The 24,715-nt window shown below is 43.3% G+C and overlaps 2 protein-coding genes and 1 long non-coding RNA gene across 4 annotated transcripts in view; 2 read left to right on the forward strand and 1 right to left on the reverse strand.

Moving 5' to 3' along the window:
• Positions 1–1,499: 1,499 nt before the first annotated feature.
• On the forward strand, positions 1,500–2,644 carry LOC116354946 (uncharacterized). Its single transcript, XR_004204121.1, has 2 exons — positions 1,500–1,881; positions 2,474–2,644. It is a non-coding gene; the product is annotated as an uncharacterized LOC116354946 (long non-coding RNA).
• A 13,563-nt stretch (positions 2,645–16,207) lies between these two features.
• LOC109881224 (kinesin-like protein KIF3A) overlaps positions 16,208–24,715 on the reverse strand; it is a 30,555-nt gene continuing 22,047 nt past the window's right edge. For both annotated transcript variants that reach the window (XM_031797354.1, XM_031797353.1), the window contains 5 exons: positions 24,503–24,628; positions 24,332–24,385; positions 24,107–24,175; positions 21,726–21,847; positions 16,208–20,521 (listed from right to left, as the gene is read on the reverse strand). In XM_031797354.1, coding sequence (XP_031653214.1) covers positions 20,473–20,521; positions 21,726–21,847; positions 24,107–24,175; positions 24,332–24,385; positions 24,503–24,628 — 420 coding nt within the window. In that variant the 3' untranslated portion in view covers positions 16,208–20,472. The remainder of the gene's footprint in view (positions 20,522–21,725; positions 21,848–24,106; positions 24,176–24,331; positions 24,386–24,502; positions 24,629–24,715) is intronic.
• LOC109881225 (uncharacterized) lies at positions 16,782–18,453 on the forward strand. Its single transcript, XM_020473376.2, has 4 exons — positions 16,782–16,991; positions 17,144–17,203; positions 17,575–17,688; positions 18,283–18,453. The coding sequence occupies exons 1-4, from the start codon at positions 16,857–16,859 to the stop codon at positions 18,424–18,426; spliced, it is 453 nt and encodes a 150-aa protein (XP_020328965.1). The 5' UTR covers positions 16,782–16,856; the 3' UTR covers positions 18,427–18,453.

The following is a 24,715-nucleotide window of genomic DNA, read 5'->3' on the forward strand; positions in this document are numbered from 1 at the left end:
GTAGCAATTGAAGATTGCCCTTTTAAAGCTACAGCAGGGTTGAGTCCTGACTAATCTTTGACAGGATGCAATAGAGATAACAATCTCATACACACTCACTCTGAAACAGCAGCATCGACAACAGAGCGGTGATAGAGAACAACATTTATTTAATTAACAGTCATCAACATGGTCTAGTTGGTGCCGTTTCGACCAATACTGAAGGATCAGTAGTTTTGATAAATCCCTAAAGCGTATTGCCTGATATTTCAGTTAGTAATGGTTGACTGAATTATCACCCTAATTCCAACAGATTTTATGACATCAGCAGCTTCCTTCTTCACACACTCATCAATTTACTCTTTGATTCCGTGATGAAATCTGATGAAATTATCTCGTGGTATTTAGTCATATTCTGTTGAAGAATATCCCCTTGCCTTGGCAGTATCCTGCCGAAGGTTTAGACAGCAAGATGTTATCTCCACTCTTCTCTTTGAACATCCCACTAGCGTTACGCAGGCAGGTCTACCTCAAATAGTGGATTAAAATGTATTTTTCCCTCATCAATCTACACACAATAACACAAAATGATGAAGCAAAAACAGTTTTTTTATGTTTAGAAATGTTATATAAATTTTTTTTACTTAAATATTACTTTACATAAACTACCGGTCAAAAGTTTTAGAACACCTACTCATTCAAGGGTTTTATATTATTTTTGTATTTTCTACTTTGTAAAATAATAGTGAAGACATCAAAACTACCATGTCCATATTATGGCAAGAACAGCTCAAATAAGCAAAGAGAAACAACAGTCCATCATTACATTAAGAAATTAAGGTCAGTCAATACGGAACATTTCAAGTGCAGTCGCAAAAACCATCCAGAGCTATGATGAAACTGGCTCTAATGAGGACCGCCACAGGAATGGAAGACCCAGAGTTGCCTCTGCTGCAGAGGATAAGTTCATTAGAGTTACCAGCCTCAGAAATTGCAGCCCAAATAAATGCTTCACAGAGTTCACATAACAGACACATCTCAACATCAACTGTTCAGAGGAGACTGTGTGAATCAGGCCTTCATGGTCGAATTGCTGCAAAGAAACCACTACTAAAGGGCGGTGCTGGTCTTCACTGCGCCCACTAAAACACCTGATGAGATTTATCCACTGCAGAGGATCATGAAAGAGGCTAACAAGACGCTCAAGGAAGGCCCGGAGGTAAGAAGATTGTATTATTGTACTTTTCATATTTCATTGTATCTAGTGTTATCAAATGTTGCACTGCTCTATCTGATTAGAAAGTCTCTTGTTAAAAATGAAAAGGGGTCATGAAGAAATTAAACCATTGTGACCTTTCGTCATCCTTTCAGGCCCTTTTGAACCATCTAGTGCCAGCGGAATTCAATCAAGATCGCTGTAAGTTGCATCCATATTCTTGATGAAAACATGAGACAGTGTGCAGGTTTCCACAGACACAGATTAAGCCTAGTCCTAGAGAATAAAAACTATGTTCAACGGAGATTCACCATTGAAAGTGCTCCTTAGTCCGAGAATAGGCTTTAATCTGTGTCCGTGAAATTGTCCCCTCATGTCCATCAGTGATAACTACTGTTAATTGATCGGTTAACTTACTCATGTCAACACTTGTTGACGCAATCAGACACTTGTTAATAATGCTGACCACAAAGTTGACAATGTATTTTAGAATTTTCAACAGGCTATTTTAGCCATTACAGCAAAAGATTCATCATACAACAATCAATAATTATAATAATCTCAAATTCCAGCCTAAAGATTTCTGCATAGCGGAGACGATTCTGTCTAACATAAACAAAACGCAGTACGGGACTTCAGACAACAACGTAGAGACAATCAGCAGAGTGCTGGAGCAGTACAATAAGGTAAGGAATCATTCAGACAAATTAACTGGGTTGAGGGTGTACTCTAGCTTGGGTCGCAGACCTAAAGTGGTATGATGACACAAACAGACTGGTACCCAGGCCAGGCTAGGTGTATTCAGTGAAACATCCAAATTGTCGCAGATAGAAATGAACGAATAGAGATGTCTGTTCAACACTTCGTATTTATATCTTGTAACATTGCTCCCACTTGAACAGAGCCCTGCTCTTGTCAATCAAACAGTAACAACTACTCTCACTGTTGGTCATAACAATTATGTGTAAAGAAATAAAAAATATTATAAAAACTAACTCAATTTATACGGCTGTGTTCCAGACATGGATGAAGCCTAGTCCTGGACTAAAAAGCATTTTCTTTAATGGAAATCTGCATATATGAAACTGTCTTTATCCTAGTCCAGAAAAGCACCCCCATAATGCATTACTATTTGATTCATCCAAAATAGTGTTTCTTAACACAGGATGTATTGAACAACATGCACCATGAGCCTTGTGGAAGTAGTTAGGGTTCTAAGGTAGTCTTCTGGGTTCTTTAGTCTGTGGTTCTAAGTGGAATGTTCCGTTTTCTCCCTAGCTTCACCCTTCCAACTGCACTATGAAGAAGAATGGAGACGAGGAACAGCTCCGTGCTCTCCTGATGAACCTCTACAACTGTGCCCAAGCCATCTATTCCCGTCCCCACTCTGTCACTCATCACAAAACGACCCCAACACTTTGAGGGGACTGAGGGGAACTCTGTCGACCGTGCATAGTCCAATAACACAAATGATTATTTATTCAATTGTATTTAAATGTACTTTGACATTTATTTTTGAACTATTTATGAATAAATTAACTAATTGGAAGAAAAAAAATGTTTTATATAAATGTGGTTTATTGTTTAAGTGTTGATACTACCACAACAAAGATTTTCTAGATTTGACTCTAGCCTCAAACTACATTTTATAATGTGGAATCACTCAACTGTATGGCAGTCTCCACTCTAAAGCACTGGTAAAACACAATCATTAACATTATACTGTATCGTGTGTGGACCACTGGGAAAATCATGGAACAAGTCAACTTCGTGGCAGTGCCATGGCGTTATAGCATCAACCAATCATTCACATTTATTTTATAAAGCCCTTTTTACATCACCAGTGTTCAAAGCGCTCTACAGATACCCAACCTAAAACCCCAAAGAACAAGCAATGCAGAAGCACATTGACTAGGAAAAATTCCCTAGAAGGCAGGAAGAAACCAGAGAACTGGAATTAGAGGCGGCCGAAGGAGGAATTGGTTTTGGGGGTGACCAGTGAGATGTACCTGCTGGAGCGCGTGCTACAGTTGGGTGCTGCTATGGTGACCAGCGAGCTGAGATAAGGGGGGACTTTACCTAGCAGGGTCTTGTAGATGACCTGAAGCCAGTGGGTTTGGTGACGAGTATGAAGTGAGGGCCAGCCACCGAGATCGTACAGGCACGCAGTGGTGGGTAGTATATGGGGCTTTGGTGACAAAACGGATGGCACTGTGATAGACTACATCCAATTTATTGAGTAGGGTATTGGAGGCTATTTTGTAAATGACAACACCGAAGTCGAGGATCGGTAGGATGGTCAGTTTTACGAGGGTATGGTTGGCAGCATGAGTGAAGGATGCTTTGTTGCGAAATAGAAAGCCAATCTAGATTTAACATTGGATTGGAGATGTTTGATGTGAGTCTGGAAGGAGAGTTTACAGTCTAACCAGACACCTAGGTATTTGTAGTTGTCCACATATTCTAAGTCAGAACCATCTAGAGTAGTGATGCTGGATGGGCAGGCAGGTGCATGCAGCGATCGGTTGAATAGCATGCATTTAGTTTTACTTGTATTTAAGAGCAGTTGGAGGCAACGGGAGGAGAGTTGTATGGCATTGAAGCTCGTCTGGAGGGTTGTTTTAACAGAGTGTCCAAAGAAGGGCCAAAAGTAATTGTTGGTTAGATTACTTGTTGGTTATTACTGCATTGTCGGAACTAGAAGCACAAGCATTTCGCTACACTCGCATTAACATCTGCTAACCATGTGTATGTGACAAATAAAATTTGATTTGATTTGAAGTATACAGAATGGTGTTGTCTGCATAGAGGTGGATCAGAGACTCACCAGCAGCAAGAGCAACATCATTGATGTATACAGAGAAGAGAGTCGGCCCAAGAATTGAACCCTGTGGCACCCCCATAGAGACTGTCAGAGGCCCGGACAACAGGCCCTCCGATTTGACACACTGAACTCTATCAGAGAAGTAGTTGGTGATCCAGCCGAGGCAATCATTTAAGAAACCAAGGCTATCGAGTCTGCCGAGGAGGATGTGGTGATTGACAGAGTCGAAAGCCTTGGCCAGGTCAATGAATACGGCTGCACAGTATTGTTTCTTATCGATGGCGGTTAAGATATCGTTTAGGACCTTGAGCGTGGCTGAGGTGCACCCATGACCAGCTCTGAAACCAGATTGCATAGCGGAGAAGTTGTGGTGGGATTCTAAATGGTGGGTAATCTGTTTGTTGACTTTGCTTTCAAAGACCGTAGAAAGGCAGGGTAGGATAGATATAGGTCTGTAGTTTGGGTCAAGAGTGACCCCCTGGCCGCAGCTGCTTTCCAATCTTTGGGAATCTCAGACGATACGAAAGAGAGGTTGAACAGGTTAACTCTTGATTCTAGCCATCCCGGATCCGGGATCGTGAATACAGCCTCAAGCTCATTACCATAACACAACGTTAACTATTCAAGAAAATCGCAAATGAAATGAAATAAATATGCTAGCTCTCAAGCTTAGCCTTTTGTTAACAACACTGTCATCTCAGATTTTCAAAATATGCTTTTCAACCATAGCAAAACAAGCATTTGTATAACAGTATTGATAGCTAGCGTAGCATTTAGCGTTAGCATTGAGCGGGCAACATTTTCACAAAAACAACAAAAGCATTCAAATAAAATCATTTACCTTTGAAGAACTTCGGATGTTTTCAATGAGGAGACTCTCATTCAGATAGCAAATGTTCAGTTTGTCCAAAAATATTCTTTGTGTAGGAGAAATCGCTCCGTTTTGTACATCACGTTTGGCTACCAAAAAAACCCGAAAATTCAGTCATCAAAACGCCGAACTTTTTTCCAAATTTACTCCATAATATCGACTGAAACATGGTAAACGTTGTTTAGAATCAATCCTCAAGGTGTTTTTCACATATATCTTCGATGATATATCGTTCGTGGAGGTCTCCTCTCTCCCCTGAATCACATGGATGAATGCGTGCAGCTTGGAGATTACGCACCAATTTAGACAAAGGACACCGGGCGGAGCCCTGGTAAATGTAGTCTCTTATGGCCAATCTTCCAATGATATGCCTACAAATACTTCACAATGCTGCAGACACAATTCTGCTCATTTCCTGTTTGAAGTTTCATCTTGGTTTCGCCAGTAGCATGAGTACTGTGGCACTCACAGATAATATCTTTGCAGTTTTGGAAACGTCAGAGTGTTTTCTTTCCAAAGCTGTCAATTATATGCATAGTCGAGCATCTTTTCGTGACAAAATACTGCGCTTAAAACGGGCACGTTTTTTAATCCATAAATTAAAAGAGCGCCCCTATATCCAAGAAGTTTAATGGCATCGGACCGAGGCTCTGCATCTGTCCTCGTGCTCCTAGACCTTAGTGCTGCTTTTGATACCATCGATCACCACATTCTTTTGGAGAGATTGGAAACCCAAATTGGTCTACACGGACAAGTTCTGGCCTGGTTTAGATCTTATCTGTCGGAAAGATATCAGTTTGTCTCTGTGAATGGTTTGTCCTCTGACAAATCAACTGTACATTTCGGTGTTCCTCAAGGTTCCGTTTTAGGACCACTATTGTTTTCACTATATATTTTACCTCTTGGGGATGTTATTCGAAAACATAATGTTAACGTTCACTGCTATGCGGATGACACACAGCTGTACATTTCATTGAAACATGGTGAAGCCCCAAAATTGCGCCCTTGCTAGAAGCATGTGTTTCAGACATAAGGAAGTGGATGGCTGCAAACGTTCTACTTTTAAACTCGGACAAAACAGAGATGCTTGTTCTAGGTCCCAAGAAACAAAGAGATCTTCTGTTGAATCTGAAAATTAATCTTAATGGTTGTACAGTCGTTTCAAATAAAACAGTGAAGGACCTCGGCGTTACTCTGGACCCTGATCTCTCTTTTGAAGAACATATCAAGACCATTTCAAGGCCAGCTTTTTTAGCTGGTTAGACTACTAAGACTAGACTACTGCAATGCTCTACTTTCCGGATAAAGCACTAAATAAACTTCAGTTGGTGCTAAATACGGCTGCTAGAATCCTGACTAGAACCAAAAAATGTGATCATATTACTCCAGTGCTAGCCGCTCTACACTGGCTTCCTGTCAATGCAAGGGCTGATTTCAAGGTTTTACTGCTAACCTACAAAGCATTACATGGGCTTGCTCCTATCTATCTCTCTGATTTGGTCCTGCCGTACATACCTACACGTACGCTACGGTCACAAGACGCAGGCCTCCTAATTGTCCCTAGAATTTCTAAGCAAACAGCTGGAGGCAGGGCTTTCTCCTATAGAGCTCCATTTTTATGGAACGGTCTGCCTACCCATGTCAGAGACGCAAACTCGGTCTCAACCTTTAAGTCTTTACTGAAGACTCATCTCTTCAGTGGGTCATATGATTGAGTGTAGTCTGGCCCAGGAGTGGGAAGGTGAACGGAAAGGCTCTGGAGCAACGAACCGCCCTTGCTGTCTCTGCCTGGCCGGTTCCCCTCTTTCCACTGGGATTCTCTGCCTCTAACCCTATTACAGGGGCTGAGTCACTGGCTTACTGGGGCTCTCTCATACCGTACATGGAAGGGGTGCGTCACCTGAGTGGGTTGATTCACTGATGTGGTCATCCTGTCTGGGTTGGCGCCCCCCCACCCCCCTTGGGTTGTGCCATGGCGGAGATCTTTGTGGGCTATACTCAGCCTTGTCACAGGATGGTAAGTTGGTGGTTGAAGATATCCCTCTAGTGGTGTGGGGGCTGTGCTTTGGCAAAGTGGGTGGGGTTATATCCTTCCTGTTTGGCCCTGTCCGGGGGTGTCCTCGGATGGGGCCACAGTGTCTCCTGATCCCTCCTGTCCCAGCCTCCAGTATTTATGCTGCAGTAGTTTATGTGTCGGGGGGCTAGGGTCAGTTTGTTATATCTGGAGTACTTCTCCTGTCCTATTCGGTGTCCTGTGTGAATCTAAGTGTGCGTTCTCTAATTCTCACCTTCTCTCTTTCTTTCTCTCTCTCGGAGGACCTGAGCCCTAGGACCATGCCGCAGGACTACCTGACATGATGACTCCTTGCTGTCCCCAGTCCACCTGGCCGTGTTGCTGCTCCAGTTTCAACTGTTCTGCCTTATTATTATTCTAACATGCTGGTCATTTATGAACATTTGAACATCTTGGCCATGTTCTGTTATAATCTCCACCCGGCACAGCCAGAAGAGGACTGGCCACCCCACATATGCTCTCTCTAATTCTCTCTTTCTTTCTCTCTCTCGGAGGACCTGAGCCCTAGGACCATGCCCCAGGACTACCTGACATGATGACTCCTTGCTGTCACCAGTCCATCTGACTGTGCTGCTGCTCCAGTTTCAACTGTTCTGCCTTATTATTAAATGACCATGCTGGTCATTTATGAACATTTGAACATCTTGGCCATGTTCTGTTATAATCTCCACCCGGCACAGCCAGAAGAGGACTGGCCACCCCACATAGCCTGGTTCCTCTCTAGGTTTCTTCCTAGGTTTTGGCCTTTCTAGGGAGTTTTTCCTAGCCACCGTGCTTCTACACCTGCATTGCTTGCTGTTTGGGGTTTTAGGCTGGGTTTCTGTACAGCACTTTGAGATATCAGCTGATGTACGAAGGGGCGGCAGCGTAGCCTAGTGGTTAGAGCATTGGACTAGTAACCGGAAGGTTGCGAGTTCAAACCCCCGAGCTGACAAGGTACAAATCTGTCGTTCTGCCCCTGAACAGGCAGTTAACCCACTGTTCCCAGGCTGTCATTGAAAATAAGAATGTGTTCTTAACTGACTTGCCTGGTTAAATAAAGTTTATTTTTTTATATATAAATACATTTGATTTGGTTTGATTTGATTTGTAGGGTCATGCCGAAGAAGATTCAAGGCTGTAATCGCCCAATGGCCCATTCCACAGGTTCAGGGTTAAAAGGCGGGATAATCCAGGGTTTTCTTCTGAGCTGTCTTGTATTATTCCCGACCGTAATCTAGCCTGGGCTACAGCAAGGAAATCATGTTCTGATGCTGATTGGCTTATTTTTAGGCCGTTAAGAAACAAGTGTTCTTTTCTTCTCAGGAAGGCCAAGTCATCAATGTTATATCTGTTACCACTGAATATTTTTGCATGCCCAATTTTTCAGTTTTTGATTTGTTAAAAAAGTTTGAAATATCCAATAAATGTCGTTCCACTTCATGATTGTGTCCCACTTGTTGTTGATTCTTCACAAAAAAATACAGTTTTATATCTTTATGTTTGAAGCCTGAAATGTGGCTAAAGGTCGCAAAGTTCAAGGGGGCCGAATACTTTCGCAAGGCACTGTATGTCTGTTAAATTGTCTGTCTTTAATGGTGTGCCCCAAGGCTCTGTACTCTGTCCTCTCTTATTCACTATTTATATAAATAATTTAGACAAAAATGTCCAAAATGCGCAACTTCATTTTTATGCTGATGATACTGTTATTTTTTGTTGTGCCACGTCTCTTACAAAAGCTTTCCAGAACTTGCTAACTGCTTTTGATACTGTTCAACATACCTTGTGTCAATTGAAGCTTATCCTCAATACTGACTAAACCAAACTAATGGTGTTTTCTAAAGCAAGAAATAGACTTCTGAACCTTTCACCTGTTACTACCTGTCAGGACAAGGAGATTGAGGTTGTAACCTCATATAAACATAGTGGAATTTTAATTGATGACGGCCTCTCTTTTAAATTGCATATTCAAACTCTTACAAAAAACTTTAAGCTGAAATTGGTAATTTCATGTTTTTCTTTTGAAGCCAGAAGGAGGCTAGTATCAGCTACATTTATGCCTTTACTTGACTATGGGGATATTTTATATATGAATGCTTCCACTTAGTGTTTGAGATCAATTGACACCTTTTACGATGGCACTTTGAGATATATTTTAAACTGCAAAACCCTAACGCACCACTGCACTTTCTATACCAGGGTTGGCTGGCCTTCTCTAGTCACTCGTAGGCTCAGGCACTGGTATACTTTCGTTTACAAAGCCATTTTGGGTTTGCTACCTTTTTATTTGGGCATTTTTTTTTTCAGAAATGTGGTGGGTACTCTCTTCGTTCGCTGGACTTTATCCAGCTAACTGTTCCAAATGTCCGAACTGAATTTGGTAAAAGGGCTTTTATGTACTCTGTGCCATCGTCTTGGAACGCCTTACAAAATACTTTTAAACTGGAAGAACTTGTCCCGATTGGTATTTTTAAAACAAATGATGAATGATATTGATACTCATTCCCTGACCTGTCAATGTTATTAATTTGCTGTTTTTGATTTTGTTATATTCTTGTGAATTCTATGGTTTTTACTAGAATACTTGTAGCTTTTCATGTTGTTTGTCTGTAATTTGTGTAATGACTTGGTGCTGCCTATCTTGGCCAGGACCCTCTTGAAAAATAGATTTTACATCTCAATGAGCCCTTCCTGGTTAAATAAAGGTTAAATAAAATAAAACTCAGCTATCCTTTAGCTCGAAAAGCTATCGCCAGTTTTGTACAACGCGACTCAGACCAGAGCATACCGGACCTATTTTCTCTCCATATCCCCGGATTTCTACCGCAAGCTCTGGACATTTACACCTGGACCTTGCAGCTAGCTAGCTGCTATCCAAGTGACTATTAACTTACGTCGGTCCCGGAGCAAACATCAATTATTCCGGAGCTAGCCCGCTGAAGAGTTCCATCAGCCACTCCTGGGCTACAATCACCTATCCCGACCCGTTTTACTGCCGAAACGGAGCCCCACCGTGCCTTCACGACTGGACTACCAACGTTATCTGCCCGAGGGAGTTATCCAACTGGCCCCGTTACCTGAACTCCCATCTGCGGCCCGCTAATCGTTAGCTGTCTTATCGGCTGCTATCTGAATAGGTCTATCAGACAATTTTCTTGGGTCACTATAACTATATCTTTTTTGCCAATTGGATTGGTCCCCTCTACCACACGGAACCCCACTAATCTACCGACGGAAACGCATGAGGTGGCTGAAAACAGACCTCCATCCTCTGCCAGCTTACTACCCATGGCCCGGCTAGCTGTCTGAATCGCCGTGACCCCAACCAATCTCACTACTCACTGGAGCCTTATGATCACTCGGCTAAGCATGCCTCTCCTTAATGTCAATATGCCTTGTCCATTGCTGTTCTGGTTAGTGTTTATTGGCTTATTTCACTGTAGAGCCTCTAGCCCTGCTCGTTATACCTTAGCCAACCTTTCAGTTTCACCACCCACATATGCGATGACATCACCTGGTTTCAATTATGTTTCTAGAGACAATATCTCTCTCATCATCACTCAATGCCTAGGTTTACATTCACTGTATTTCACATCCTACCATACCATTGTCTGTACATTATACCTTGAAGCTATTGTATCGCCCCCAGAAACCTGCTCCTTTGACTCTCTTTTCCAGACGTCCTAGACGACCAATTCTCATAGCTTTTAGCATAGCATGTTAACATTAGAAGCCTCCTCCCTAAATTTGTTTTAGCACACTCTGCCAACCTGGATGTCCTAGCCGTGTCTGAATCCTGGCCTAGGAAGACTACCAAAAACTCTGAAATCTACATCCCTAACTACAACATTTTCAGACAAGCTAGAACAACCAAAGGGGGCGGTGTTGCAATCTACTGCAGAGATAGCCTGCAGAGTTCTGTCCTACTATCCAGGTTTGTACCCAAACAATTTGAACTTCTACTTTTAAAAATCCACCTCTCTAAAAACAAGTCTCTCACCGTTGCCGCCTGCAATAGACCACCCTCTGCCCCCAGCTGTGCTCTGGACACCATATGTGAACTGATTGCCCCCCATCTATCTTCAGAGCTCGGTGACCGAAACTGGGACATGCTTAACATTTCTTAGGGCTGCAATCCCGTTAACGGGATCGATATGACAACAGCCAGTGAAAGTGCAGGGCGCCAAATTCAAAACAACAGAAATCTCATAATTAAAATTCCTCAAACATACATGTATCTTATACCATTTTAAAGGTAATCTTGTTGTTAATCCCACCACAGTGTCCGATTTCAAATAGGCTTTACAGAGAAAGCACCACAAACGATTATGTCAGGTCACCACCAACTCACAGAAAAACACAGCCATTTTTTCAGCCAAAGCGAGGAGTCACAAAAAGCACAAATAGAGATAAAATGAATCACTAACCTTTGATGATCTTCATCAGATGACACTCATAGGACTTCATGTTACACAATACATGTTTGTTTTGTTTGATAAAGTTCATATTTATATAAAAAAATCTCAGTATACATTGGCGCGTTACGTTCACTAGTTCCAATATTTTAAATTATATCACTGAAGCCCTTGACAAAAAACAGCACAGTGTCTCACAGAGAGCCACATCCTTTTACAGAAATACTCATTATAAATGTCGATGAAAATACAATTGTTAGACATGTAAATATAGATATACCTCTCCTTAATGCAACCGCTGTGTCAGATTGAATTTTTTTTAACCGAAAATGCAAACCATTCAATAATCTGAGCTGCCCACTGCACTGAGGATAGGAAACTCTGTTACCACCGATAAATCCACTATAATTGAGAATTTCAATAAGCATTTTTCTCCGGCTGGCAATGCTTTCCACCTGGCTACCTCTACCCCGGTCAACAGCACTGCACCCCCCACAGCAACTCGACCAAACCTTCCCCATATCTCCTTCTCCCAAATCCATTCAGCTGATGTTCTGAAAGAGCTGCAACATCTGGACCCCTACAAATCTGCCAGGCTAAACAATTTGGACCCTTCCGTTCTAAAACTATCTGCCGAAATTGTTGCAACCCCTATTACTAAAATGTCATTTACCACCTTCACAAGTGCCGTCTCAGTGCTATGATGGGGTCTAAAACCAGACTGAAGCATTTCGTATACATTGTTTGTCTTCAGGAAGGCAGTAAGTTGCTGCGCAACAGCCTTTTCAATTTTTTTGGAGAGGAATGGAAGATTCGATATAGGACGATAGTTTATCGAGCTTGGCACACTTGTATTTGGGGAGTTTCTCCCATTCTTCTCTGCAGATCCTTAGAAGTTATGACAGGTTTGATGGGGAGAATCGCTGCACAGCTGTTTTCAGGTCTCTCCAGAGATTTTTAATCGGGTTCAAATCCGGGCTCTGGCTGGGTCACTCAAGCACATTCAAAGACTTGTCTCTAAACCACTCAAGCATTTTCTTGGCTGTGTGCTTAGGGCCATTGTCCCGTTGGAAGATGAAGCTTCGCCCAAGTCTGAGGTCCTGAACAGTCTGGAGCAGGTTTTCATCAAGTATCTCTCTGTACTTTGCTCCGTTCACCTTTCCCTCAATCTTGACTAGTCTAGTGATTTTAACGAGTTACAGCTAATTTAGGACTGGGGCGAAGGTTCCTCTTCCAACAGGACAACTACCCTAAGCATACAGCAAAGACAACACAAAAGTGGCTTCGGAAAAGTCTATGAATGTCCTCGAGTTGCCCAGCCAGAGCCCGGACTTGAACTCGATCGATCATCTCTGGTGTCGTGACTTTGGCTATGCCGGACTAAGTGATATGACATGCTATTCTATAAAATCCTTTCTCTGTAATTAATATTACCTGATTGAGCTAATCATGAAAATGTAATTAACTAGAAAGTCGGGGCACCACGAAAGAGTGTTTATAGAGCGGTTATCTTCCGAATAAACTCTGAAAGACCTAGTAATATTTTACATCAATAGCAGTTAATATTAATCGTCACCTTATTTCAGTCTCATCTGAACATTGTAGAATTCTTGGTTATCTTCACGAACCCTGGCTAACAAGTTAAATCAGCAATGCAAAATTGCAGTTTAATTATTTATTTACTAAATACCTAACTAATCACACAGAATTACATATACACAGAATGCAAATTATACCTTGATTACAAATTACGTCATAAAAGAAAACGTCCCTAGTGGACGGAACAGATATGACAGCTGGTTACACAAAGAAAGGGGGTTGGGTTTGAGTGAAAGAGCAGGAAGACTGAGGAACAAAGTGAGAAGCTGTGCTATCATAAATACAGTATCTTATGCATTCTAAATTACCGCCCATTTGGAAAAGGAAAATGCAATAAATATTTACTCTGAGTGTCACGCCCTGTGTCACACCCTGACCATAGTTTGCTTTGTATGTTTCTATGTTTTGGTTGGTCAGGGTGTGATCTGAGTGGGCATTCTATGTTGGATGTCTTGTTTGTCTATTTCTATGTCTGGCCTGATATGGTTCTCAATCAGAGGCAGGTGTTAGTCATTGTCTCTGATTGGGAACCATATTTAGGTAGCCTGGGTTTCACTGTGTGTTTGTGGGTGATTGTTCCTGTCTCTGTGTTTTGCACCAGATAGGGCTGTTTTAGGGTTTCGTACGTTTGTTGTTTTGTTAGTTTATTCGTGTAGTTTCTTTATTAAAGTACAATGAATAACAACCACGCTGCATTTTGGTCCACCTCTACTTCACCCCAAGAGAACCGTTACACCCTGGCCATAGAGAGGCTTTTATTCTCTATTTTGGTTAGGCCAGGGTGTGACTAGGTTGGGCATTCTAGGTTCTTTATTTCTTTGTTTTCTAGTTCTTTGTTTTTGGCTGAGTGTGGTTCCCAATCAGAGGCAGTGTGGGAGAAAGATGTACATATAGGGAGAAACATAATACTGTAACACAAGAGAAAGATACACTTAGAGTGCATTTGCCATTCTGGTAAAATGCATTGAATATTGTATAGGACAGGAAACCAGAATAAGGCCATGAGAGCATAGGACAGCTGGACCAAGGTCAGAGGGACATACAAAGGAGGGGGTCAGTCAAATGACCAACTGATGGACTATAGACATAGGACATATATTTTTAGGACATGAAGATGCTGAAGATATGTCAGAAGAGACACATAGTCTACGAGTCCTAATAAGGACAGACATACCAAAGAACACACCAGGCTGAACGTAAGGGGGCCTATAGGATAAGATGGGCATGTATTATTTTTGGGACATGAAGAGGTCCTGTCACCATTATAACTTGACTGAAAGCAGATATGGCGTTATTGGGCGTGAACAAGCAGGAAGCAGAGATTGAAAGATAATGGTGGCAGATGGACTGAGGGAAGTAACTTCATTTGCATGTGGGATGGACTCATATGTTGTATGTGTATAAATCAGAGCCAGTGCTCTGGAAAAGTGTGTGTTCCGCGGACCATCTAGGCTTCTGATATGTTTGTATTAAAAGCCTATATTGAATTCACAAGTTCTTGTAAGTGTTAAATTTTGTTACGATTCTCCATGACAGCAGCTGTCTATCCTTGTCTCTGATTGGGAATCATACTTAGGCAGCCTTTTTCCCACCTGTGTTTTGTGGGTAGTTAGTTTCTGTTTAGTGTCAGCACCTGACAGAACTGTTTTGGTTTTTTCACTTTGTTATTTTGTTCGAGTGTTTTTTGATTAATAAAATATCATGAACATTTACCACGCGCTTTGGTCCGATCCTCATTCCGACGAGAGCCGTGACACTGAGCTGCGCTTCGGTAGGTTGGTCGTAGATGCTGGCTGTGTTGGCCAACAGAGATCTTCCTGTCCTCGGAAGAATGTGCGCTTTGGTCCGATCCTCATTCCGACGAGAGCCGTGACACTGAGCTGCGCTTCGGTAGGTTGGTCGTAGATGCTGGCTGTGTTGGCCAACAGAGATCTTCCTGTCCTCGGAAGAATGTCACACTGGTGGTAAATTAGATAGATTGTAGTATCGTCGTTGTGTGTTAGACTAGATTCGTCGTCCGTTCTTTCCTAGCCCACGTTTACAGCAGCCGCTGCTAACTAAACGGCTAGGAGGTATCACTTCTGCAGTGAATAAGACATCAAAGTTCATACCATTCGCAACCAACGCTCACGCTGAGGTTAGCTTCGTTCTGTAGTTATTTTCTGAATCCTTCTGACATTGGACCGTCGTCCTAATGTACCCGGAACAGCAAGTTATTTGCACTTTTAACGCAGAGGCTGCAGGCCTCGCGTACTCGGAACAGAAGGTTACATTTTTGTCAAGGGCTTACATAGTGGAGGGAGAAGGGTGTGTTTCATAGTTTATAACCCATGTCTCTTCACAGGGGCAGGCCACTGATTGAGCAGAGCTCTTACCTTATGAACACCCAATTGTCTCATTTGGAAGCTAAAATTACATTTAATCTTTTCACAAATAGTTTCGAATTCAAACATTTAAATTGCACAACAAATCCATGTGAATCTGATAACTAGAATGTGTAGACTTTCCCAGGTACAGTTTATGTCGTCCTGTCATCAGTCATAATGTCTCAGATGACAACCGAACTGACATCATATTCATTTTGTACCAACACATATTTTCAACTGGTTCTATTACCAAAATAGTTCCTTTCCCCCCCACTTGTTTGATGTTCACAGACTCTCTATGTTTAACAAAGGCTATTCAAGAGTCCTTCAGTAGAGTCAGAGAGAGAGAGGGAAGGGAGAAAGGTATTTATGGAGAGGGTCATAAATCTTACCCACAGGCCAACGTTATGACTGTGTCATTGACTTGTTTATTGTGTTATTGGCTTGTTTATCGTTTACTCCATGTGTAACTCTGTGTTGTTGTCTGTATCACATTGTTTTGTTTTACCTGGTTAAATAAAGGTGAAATAAAAAAATAAAAAATGACACTGGAGAGACTTGAAAATAGCTGTGCAGCGACGCTCCACATCCAACCTGACAGAGCTTGAGAGGATCTGTAGAGAAGAATAGGAGAAACTCCCCAAATACAGGTGTGCCAAGCTTGTGGAGTCATACCCAAGAAGACTCAAGGCTGTAATCACTGTCAAATATGTTTCAACAACAAAACAAGTACTGAGTAAAGTGTCTAAATACTAAATGTAATATTTCTGTTTTTTTTATACATTTGCAAAAATATTAAAAACCTGTTTTTCTTTGTCATTATGGGTGTTGTGTGTAGATTGATGAGGGGAAAAAAACAAAGAACTGTACAAATAATACATGTGACATCAATATAAATGGTTTATTTTATATTAATCAGTACAGTAATATGAGATCTGTGCATGAAATATTTACATTTTAGTAATTTAGCAGATCGTCATATCTAGAGCAACTTACAGCAAGTATATTCATCTTAAGATTGCTAGGTGAGACAACCACATATCAGTCAAATGTACAGGATACCAACTTTCCATTACAGCTAAACAATGGATATATAGCGTTTTGCAACAAAACACATTTTAATACATCTTAAATATATGGACTAAAAGGTCTGAGTACAGTAATATTTTACAAATACGTGAAGGTACCCTTAAGCAATCATTTCTGATTTAATTAAAAACACTAATGTGAAAGATATAGCGTTTTGAAATGCAATTCTTCATATGTTTTCCCTCTGTCAGTCAAGTTTCAGTTTGAAAAGATTTGATTGCTAATTGATTATATGCTATATGTCCATATAAGGACATCCTGGATGCTGATCAGAATTGTAGCTGTGATGTAGTGATCTCTATCTAGTGGGCTCTGAGGGTGTCAGCGTCTAGTGACAATATAAGAGGCCTGTGTTTGATGTTGCAAGTCAGTCACATTTGAACCTTCTTCACCCCGAGACAGTGTCAAGTCACAGCCTGCTACTAGTATTACTACTGTAAAGCCATGAAGACTCTTGCTCTCCTCTTCTCCTTTGCATTTGTGCTGGTCTTCACTGCGCCCACTAAAACACCTGATGAGATTCATCTACTGCAGAGGATCATGAAAGAGGCTAACAAGACGCTCAAGGAAGGCCCGGAGGTAAGAAGATTGTATTATTGTACTTTTCATATTTCATTGTATCTAGTGTTATCAAATGTTGCACTGCTCTATCTGATTAGAAAGTCTCTTGTTAAAAATGAAAAGGGGTCATGAAGAAATTAAACCATTGTGACCTTTCGTCATCCTTTCAGGCCCTTTTGAACCATCTAGTGCCAGCAGAATTCAATCAAGATCGCTGCAAGTTACACGGGGTAAGTTGCATCCATATTCTTGATGAAATCATGAGACAGTGTGCAGGTTTCCACAGACACAGATTAAGCCTAGTCCTAGAGAATAAAAACTATGTTCAACGGAGATTCACCATTGAAAGTGCTCCTTAGTCCGAGAATAGGCTTTAATCTGTGTCCGTGAAATTGTCCCCTCATGTCCATCAGTGATAACTACTGTTAATTGATCGGTTAACTTACTCATGTCAACACTTGTTGACGCAATCAGACACTTGTTAATAATGCTGACCACAAAGTTGACAATGTATTTTAGAATTTTCAACAGGCTATTTTAGCCATTACAGCAAAAGATTCATCATACAACAATCAATAATTATAATAATCTCAAATTCCAGCCTAAAGATTTCTGCATAGCGGAGACGATTCTGTCTAACATAAACAAAACGCAGTACGGGACTTCAGACAACAACGTAGAGACAATCAGCAGAGTGCTGGAGCAGTACAATAAGGTAAGGAATCATTCAGACAAATTAACTGGGTTGAGGGTGTACTCTAGCTTGGGTCGCAGACCTAAAGTGGTATGATGACACAAACAGACTGGTACCCAGGCCAGGCTAGGTGTATTCAGTGAAACATCCAAATTGTCGCAGATAGAAATGAACGAATAGAGATGTCTGTTCAACACTTCGTATTTATATCTTGTAACATTGCTCCCACTTGAACAGAGCCCTGCTCTTGTCAATCAAACAGTAACAACTACTCTCACTGTTGGTCATAACAATTATGTGTAAAGAAATAAAAAATATTATAAAAACTAACTCAATTTATACGGCTGTGTTCCAGACATGGATGAAGCCTAGTCCTGGACTAAAAAGCATTTTCTTTAATGGAAATCTGCATATATGAAACTGTCTTTATCCTAGTCCAGGAAAACACCCCCATAATGCATTACTATTTGATTCATCCACAAAATAGTGTTTCTTAACACAGGATGTATTGAACAACATGCACCATGAGCCTTGTGGAAGTAGTTAGGGTTCTAAGGTAGTCTTCTGGGTTCTTTAGTCTGTGGTTCTAAGTGGAATGTTCCGTTTTCTCCCTAGCTTCACCCTTCCAACTGCACTATGAAGAAGAATGGAGACGAGGAACAGCTCCGTGCTCTCCTGATGAACCTCTACAACTGTGCCCAAGCCATCTATTCCCGTCCCCACTCTGTCACTCATCACAAAACGACCCCAACACTTTGAGGGGACTGAGGGGAACTCTGTCGACCGTGCATAGTCCAATAACACAAATTATTATTTATTCAATTGTATTTAAATGTACTATGACATTTATTTTTGTACTATTTATGAATAAATTAACTAATTGGTAAAACTATTTTTTTTATAAATGTGGTTTATTTTTTAAGTGTTGATACTACTACAACAAAGATTTTCTAGATTTGACCTATTACTGACTCTAGCCTCAAACTACATTTTAGAATGTGGAATCACTCAACGGTCTGTGTTTTACCAGTGCTTTAGAGTGGAGACTGCCAATCATTAACATTATACTGTATCGTGTGTGGACCACTGGGAAAATCATGGAACAAGTCAACTTCGTGGCAGTGCCATGGCGTTATAGCATCAACCAATCATTCACATTTATTTTATAAAGCCCTTTTTACGTCAGCAGTGTTCAAAGCGCTCGACAGATACCCAACCTAAAACCCCAAAGAACAAGCAATGCAGAAGCACATTGACTAGGAAAAACTCCCTAGAAGGCAGGAAGAAACCTAGAGTGGAAGAAACTTAGCATGATTCCAATCTTAAAACATGCTACACACGGCAACCAGACAAATCAAAACAAGAGACTGAAATAAACAAAAAGAGGGATGTTGAAAAAGGAACAAGAAAGAGCGAGATTAAACATGTCCAATAATTTAATAAATGATTAAGAGATACAGGGGGGCTCAGTAGATGTAAACATTTGACATACAGTATAATACAAAAGAAAGACACTTTGCTTCCACTACAATGCACCATAAACGATGACATGAGAAGGAAGAAATAAAAGCATAATAAGTGAGTTAGTGTTTAATGGGTGAATGGTACTACTATATAGACGGGTTAGCTGACAACGTCATGAAAATGACAAGCACGTAGATAAGGCAGAAGTCCGTGTGGCGTTATGATTCTGAACGGTCAGATAGCTAGCAACAATGACAAGAAGCTGCCATGTGGGGAATCGTATGAGGCTGGTTTCAGGTTGTTGCATCTTCCTATTAATAACATGAGGTGTTTCGACTGATGCCACGTCTTTGCTAAAATGGCTGACATTTGCTATCTAACCAACAACAAGCGCTCATTGTGCAAATCTATTTATGTTTTCAAAGAACATTTGGAGACGAAATATAGTTTGCCCTATAGTTGCTGACACGTCGGTATTGTTGCTAAACAACCAGCCCGTCTACAGAAGCGGTATGTCATGCACGTCCTACCATTCAGACAAAGGAGGAAACTAAGTTTAAAGTACATTTTAGACTTCCATAAGTGTGATCCTTGAAATAAGGGGAATTATGACCTGTGGTATAGATATTAATTATTTCTAGAACAGTTTTTGATTTTGACTATGTTGAAGGGTATCAGATGTATCCTAATGATGTCCTGCCATTAGAAGTGGTGGCATCTTCATCTCAAATGACAGAAGACTGTTGTTGTCATCGTTGTCTTGGCAGATGATGACGTGGTCACAAACCATGGCTTGTGCTCATCATCGACTCATCTCTTTATGTCCCGAATGGCACCCTATTCCCTTTTAAGTGCACTACTTTTGACCAGAGCCCCATGGGACACCGTATGAGCCGTAGTCAAAAGTAGTGCCCTAAAAAAGGGAAATAGGGTGCCATTTGGGATGAAATCAAGTGTGTTGCCACCTGAACTGTGCTCGATGGCTACATTAAGACTCAACGTTAAGCTGATTATCCCTCAACACGTCTCCGTTTAATACAACACAAGGTACCTTAGACTTCGGCCATTCACCCCCAGTTTAAAGGGAAAGGCCCAAATCCTACAGTACAGTGGCGGCTCCCTCCTTCCCTCACTGAGACCAATAAACCAACGTCTCATCTCCATTCACATGTAGAACCTTACTATACAGTGTATTAAGATAACATACTTTGAAATGGACGACATTCAATAATAAAGATCTGGACTCTTGACTGACTGCTGTTGTTGACTCTAAGGTATAGTAGTGTAGATTCATTGCAGTACATGGGGCTCCAGCCCTGATTGGCTCTCTTCCTGTCTCTCTCACTGCAGCAGGGATTCCATCACAGCCTCGGGCTTCGATGATCTTTTCCTGTCAGGAGATAAGAGGGCAGCATTAAGAAAATTGCACCCTTTTCCCTATATAGTGCACTACTTTTGACCTGGGCTCATAGGGAATAGGGTGACACTGGGGACACAGATGAGATGATCATGGGGTTAATATTCACTGAGTATACAAAACATTAAGAACACCTGCTGTTTACATGACAGACTGGCCAGGGGCATCCAGCTGAAAGCTATGATCCTTATTGATGTCACTTGTTAAATCCACTTCAATCCGTGTAGATGAAGGGGAGGAGACAGGTTAAAGAAGGATTTTTAAGTCTTCAGACAATTGAGACATGGATGGTGTATGTGTTGCCATTCAGAGGCTGAATGGGCAAGACAAAAGATTTAAGTGTCTTTGAACGGGGTATGGTAGTAGGTGCCAGGTGCACAGCTTTGTGTGAGGAACTGCAACGCTACTGGGTTTTTCACATTTAACAGTTTATCAAGAATGTGTATCAAGTGTATCAAGAATAGTCCACCACCCAAAGGACATCCAGCCAACTTGACACAACTGTTGGAAGAATTTGGAGTCAACATGGGCCAGCATACCGGTGGAACGCTTTCAACACCTTGTAGAGTCAACATGGGCCAGCATCCCTGTGGAACGCTTTCGACACCTTGTAGAGTCAACATGGGCCAGCATCCCTGTGGAACGCTTTCAACACCTTGTAGAGTCAACATGGGCCAGCATCCCTGTGGAACGCTTTCAACACCTTGTAGAGTCAACATGGGCCAGCATCCCTGTGGAACGCTTTCAACACCTTGTAGAGTCCATGCCCCAACGAATTGAGTCTGTTCTGAGGGGAGGGGGGGGGGGGCAACTCAAAATGAGGAATGTGTGTCTAAACGCTGTTTTATACACTAAGTGTATATATTTCTATAGTTCTAGGGAAGTGACATTAAGGTTGACCAGAAAGCAGCAGATATATGATAATAACAACGTGTAGTATTTCTCAGAAGTGCAGAACGCTGTGATAACAGCTTTTACAGTCACATTTTACCATGGGACGTAACACCTGACAAAGTGATACATTATAGTAAACCATTACTTCAGACTTTATAGTATTCTCTATAATCGGACATTTATTCAGAAATGAAATATTACTATTGTTGTTATTTTAATTTTGTATTTTCTGGATAATCATGTACCGACAGCAGCTGGGAGACAGGCGGTGGTGGTGGTTTACCTTCGTCCAGTCTTGGACCTACTACTCTTGGAGGTCCTGGGCCTCTCCAGCTTCATCAGTGACTGTCTCATACTCTCCTCTGTGTAGGCCAAGTACACATGAGACAGGTCCACCTCAAACGGCTGGGGGGGAGAGGAAGGAGAGGGACAGGTGGAGGAGAGGGACAGGTGGAGGAGAGGGATAGAGGGAGGAGAGGGATAGAGGAAGGAGAGGGACAGAGGGAGGAGAGGGACAGAGGGAGGAGAGGGACAGAGGAAGGAGAGGGACAGAGGAAGGAGAGGGACAGAGGGAGGAGAGGGATAGAGGGAGGAGAGGGACAGAGGGAGGAGAGGGACAGAGGGAGGAGAGGGACAGAGGGAGGAGAGGGACAGAGGGAGGAGAGGGGCAGGTGGAGGAGAGGGACAGAGGGAGGAGAGGGATAGAGGAAGGAGAGGGATAGAGGAAGGAGAGGGACAGAGGAAGGAGAGGGACAGAGGGAGGAGAGGGACAGAGGGAGGAGAGGGACAGAGGGAGGAGAGGGACAGAGGAAGGAGAGGGACAGAGGAAGGAGAGGGATAGGTGGAGGAGAGGGACAGAGGAAGGAGAGGGATAGAGGGAGGAGAGGGACAGAGGAAGGAGAGGGATAGAGGGAGGAGAGGGACAGAGGAAGGAGAGGGACAGAGGGAGGAGAGGGACAGAGGGAGGAGAGGGATAGAGGAAGGAGAGGGATAGAGGAAGGAGAGGGCAGGTGGAGGAGAGGGACAGAGGAAGGAGAGGGATAGAGGGAGGAGAGGGACAGAGGAAGGAGAGGGATAGGTGGAGGAGAGGGACAGAGAAAGGAGAGGGCAGGTGGAGGAGAGGGACAGAGGGAGGAGAGGGACAGAGGGAGGAGAGGGATAGAGGAAGGAGAGGGATAGAGGAAGGAGAGGGCAGGTGGAGGAGAGGGACAGAGGAAGGAGAGGGATAGAGGGAGGAGAGGGACAGAGGAAGGAGAGGGATAGGTGGAGGAGAGGGACAGAGGAAGGAGAGGGATAGGTGGAGGAGAGGGATAGAGAAAGGAGAGGGCAGGTGGAGGAGAGGGACAGAGGGAGGAGAGGGATAGAGGAAGGAGAGGGACAGAGGAAGGAGAGGGATAGGTGGAGGAGAGGGACAGAGGAAGGAGAGGGCAGGTGGAGGAGAGGGACAGAGGAAGGAGAGGGATAGGTGGAGGAGAGGGACAGAGGGAGGAGAGGGACAGAGGGAGGAGAGGGATAGAGGAAGGAGAGGGCAGGTGGAGGAGAGGGACAGAGGAAGGAGAGGGATAGGTGGAGGAGAGGGACAGAGGAAGGAGAGGGCAGGTGGAGGAGAGGGACAGAGGAAGGAGAGGGATAGGTGGAGGAGAGGGACAGAGGGAGGAGAGGGACAGAGGGAGGAGAGGGACAGAGGGAGGAGAGGGACAGAGGGAGGAGAGGGACAGAGGGAGGAGAGGGATAGAGGGAGGAGAGGGATAGAGGGAGGAGAGGGCAGGTGGAGGAGAGGGACAGAGGAAGAGGAGGGACAGGTGGAGGAGAGGGACAGAGGAAGGAGAGGGCAGGTGGAGGAGAGGGACAGAGGAAGGAGAGGGATAGGTGGAGGAGAGGGACAGAGGGAGGAGAGGGACAGAGGGAGGAGAGGGACAGAGGGAGGAGAGGGATAGAGGGAGGAGTGGGATAGAGGGAGGAGAGGGATAGAGGAAGGAGAGGGCAGGTGGAGGAGAGGGACAGAGGAAGGAGAGGGCAGGTGGAGGAGAGGGACAGAGGAAGGAGAGGGATAGGTGGAGGAGAGGGACAGAGGGACAGAGGGACAGAGGGAGGAGAGGGACAGAGGAAGGAGAGGGATAGAGGGAGGAGAGGGACAGAGGAAGGAGAGGGATAGAGGGAGGAGAGGGACAGAGGGAGGAGAGGGCAGATGGAGGAGAGGGACAGAGGAAGGAGAGGGATAGAGGGAGGAGAGGGACAGAGGAAGGAGAGGGACAGAGGGAGGAGAGGGACAGAGGGAGGAGAGGGACAGAGGGAGGAGAGGGACAGAGGGAGGAGAGGGACAGAGGGAGGAGAGGGAGGAGAGGGACAGAGGGAGGAGAGGGATAGAGGAAGGAGAGGGACAGAGGAAGGAGAGGGACAGAGGAAGGAGAGGGACAGAGATAGAGGAAGGAGAGGGATAGAGGAAGGAGAGGGATAGAGGAAGGAGAGGGATAGAGGAAGGAGAGGGATAGGTGGAGGAGAGGGCAGGTGGAGGAGAGGGATAGAGGAAGGAGAGGGACAGGTGGAGGAGAGGGATAGAGGAAGGAGAGGGACAGGTGAAGGAGAATGTGAAGGTAGAATAATATTATCCAGATCCACCATGCTGCGTTTGTCTTGTTATGTAGGCGTGAACTAAGAACTCACATCTTTGTCTTTCTTGTCCGGCACGGGGGTCTGTTTTCTCATGTTGTTACCAGTGTAGGCTACACATTTCTGAGGACCAACAAGTAACCATGGAAACAATGTAATAAGCATGAAGCAATCACACCAACGTTGCTCTGTACTGTCTATGTTAATGAAGAAACTCCCTCCCTTTAGCCTAACTATTCTCAGGTTAAATATTTCACTGTGGCTGATTGCAGAACTCACCAGCTGCCATTCCCCAATGTCCTCATTCCAGTGTACGTAATTCTCAATCATCTCCTGCACCAGACAGGAAGAAGCAGGAACCATATTAGCATCAGTGCTAACTAAATACTCGCTCACACAAGTATAAATGGACGGATGGACACGCGCGTTCTCAAACACACACCCACCCACCTGGTATTCCTGTGGGATGAAGTTGTCTATGATGAGCATCTGCAGTCGTAGCTCTCTGCTGAGGTGGCGGATATTCTCCAGCAGGCCCTCGATCTCCCGGTGATGTTCCTGCTGCAGGTCGGCCATCTGACAACACAACAACAACCTCTCAACAACCAACAACAACCACTGAACCAATGTTATGTTAACGTTCTGTTGCAGGTCGGCCATCTG

The sequence above is a fragment of the Oncorhynchus kisutch genome, linkage group LG19, assembly GCF_002021735.2.
Source record: "Oncorhynchus kisutch isolate 150728-3 linkage group LG19, Okis_V2, whole genome shotgun sequence".
In the NCBI taxonomy this organism is placed as follows: domain Eukaryota; kingdom Metazoa; phylum Chordata; class Actinopteri; order Salmoniformes; family Salmonidae; genus Oncorhynchus; species Oncorhynchus kisutch.

Bases quoted from the DNA above. Each gene is read 5' to 3' on its own strand.
- LOC109881225 (XM_020473376.2), top strand. From the start codon at position 16,857: ATGAAGACTCTTGCTCTCCTCTTCTCCTTTGCATTTGTGCTGGTCTTC. The intron at 16,992-17,143 runs GTAAGAAGATTG...TCATCCTTTCAG, and splicing joins CGCTCAAGGAAGGCCCGGAG to GCCCTTTTGAACCATCTAGT. The intron at 17,689-18,282 runs GTAAGGAATCAT...TTTTCTCCCTAG, and splicing joins TGCTGGAGCAGTACAATAAG to CTTCACCCTTCCAACTGCAC.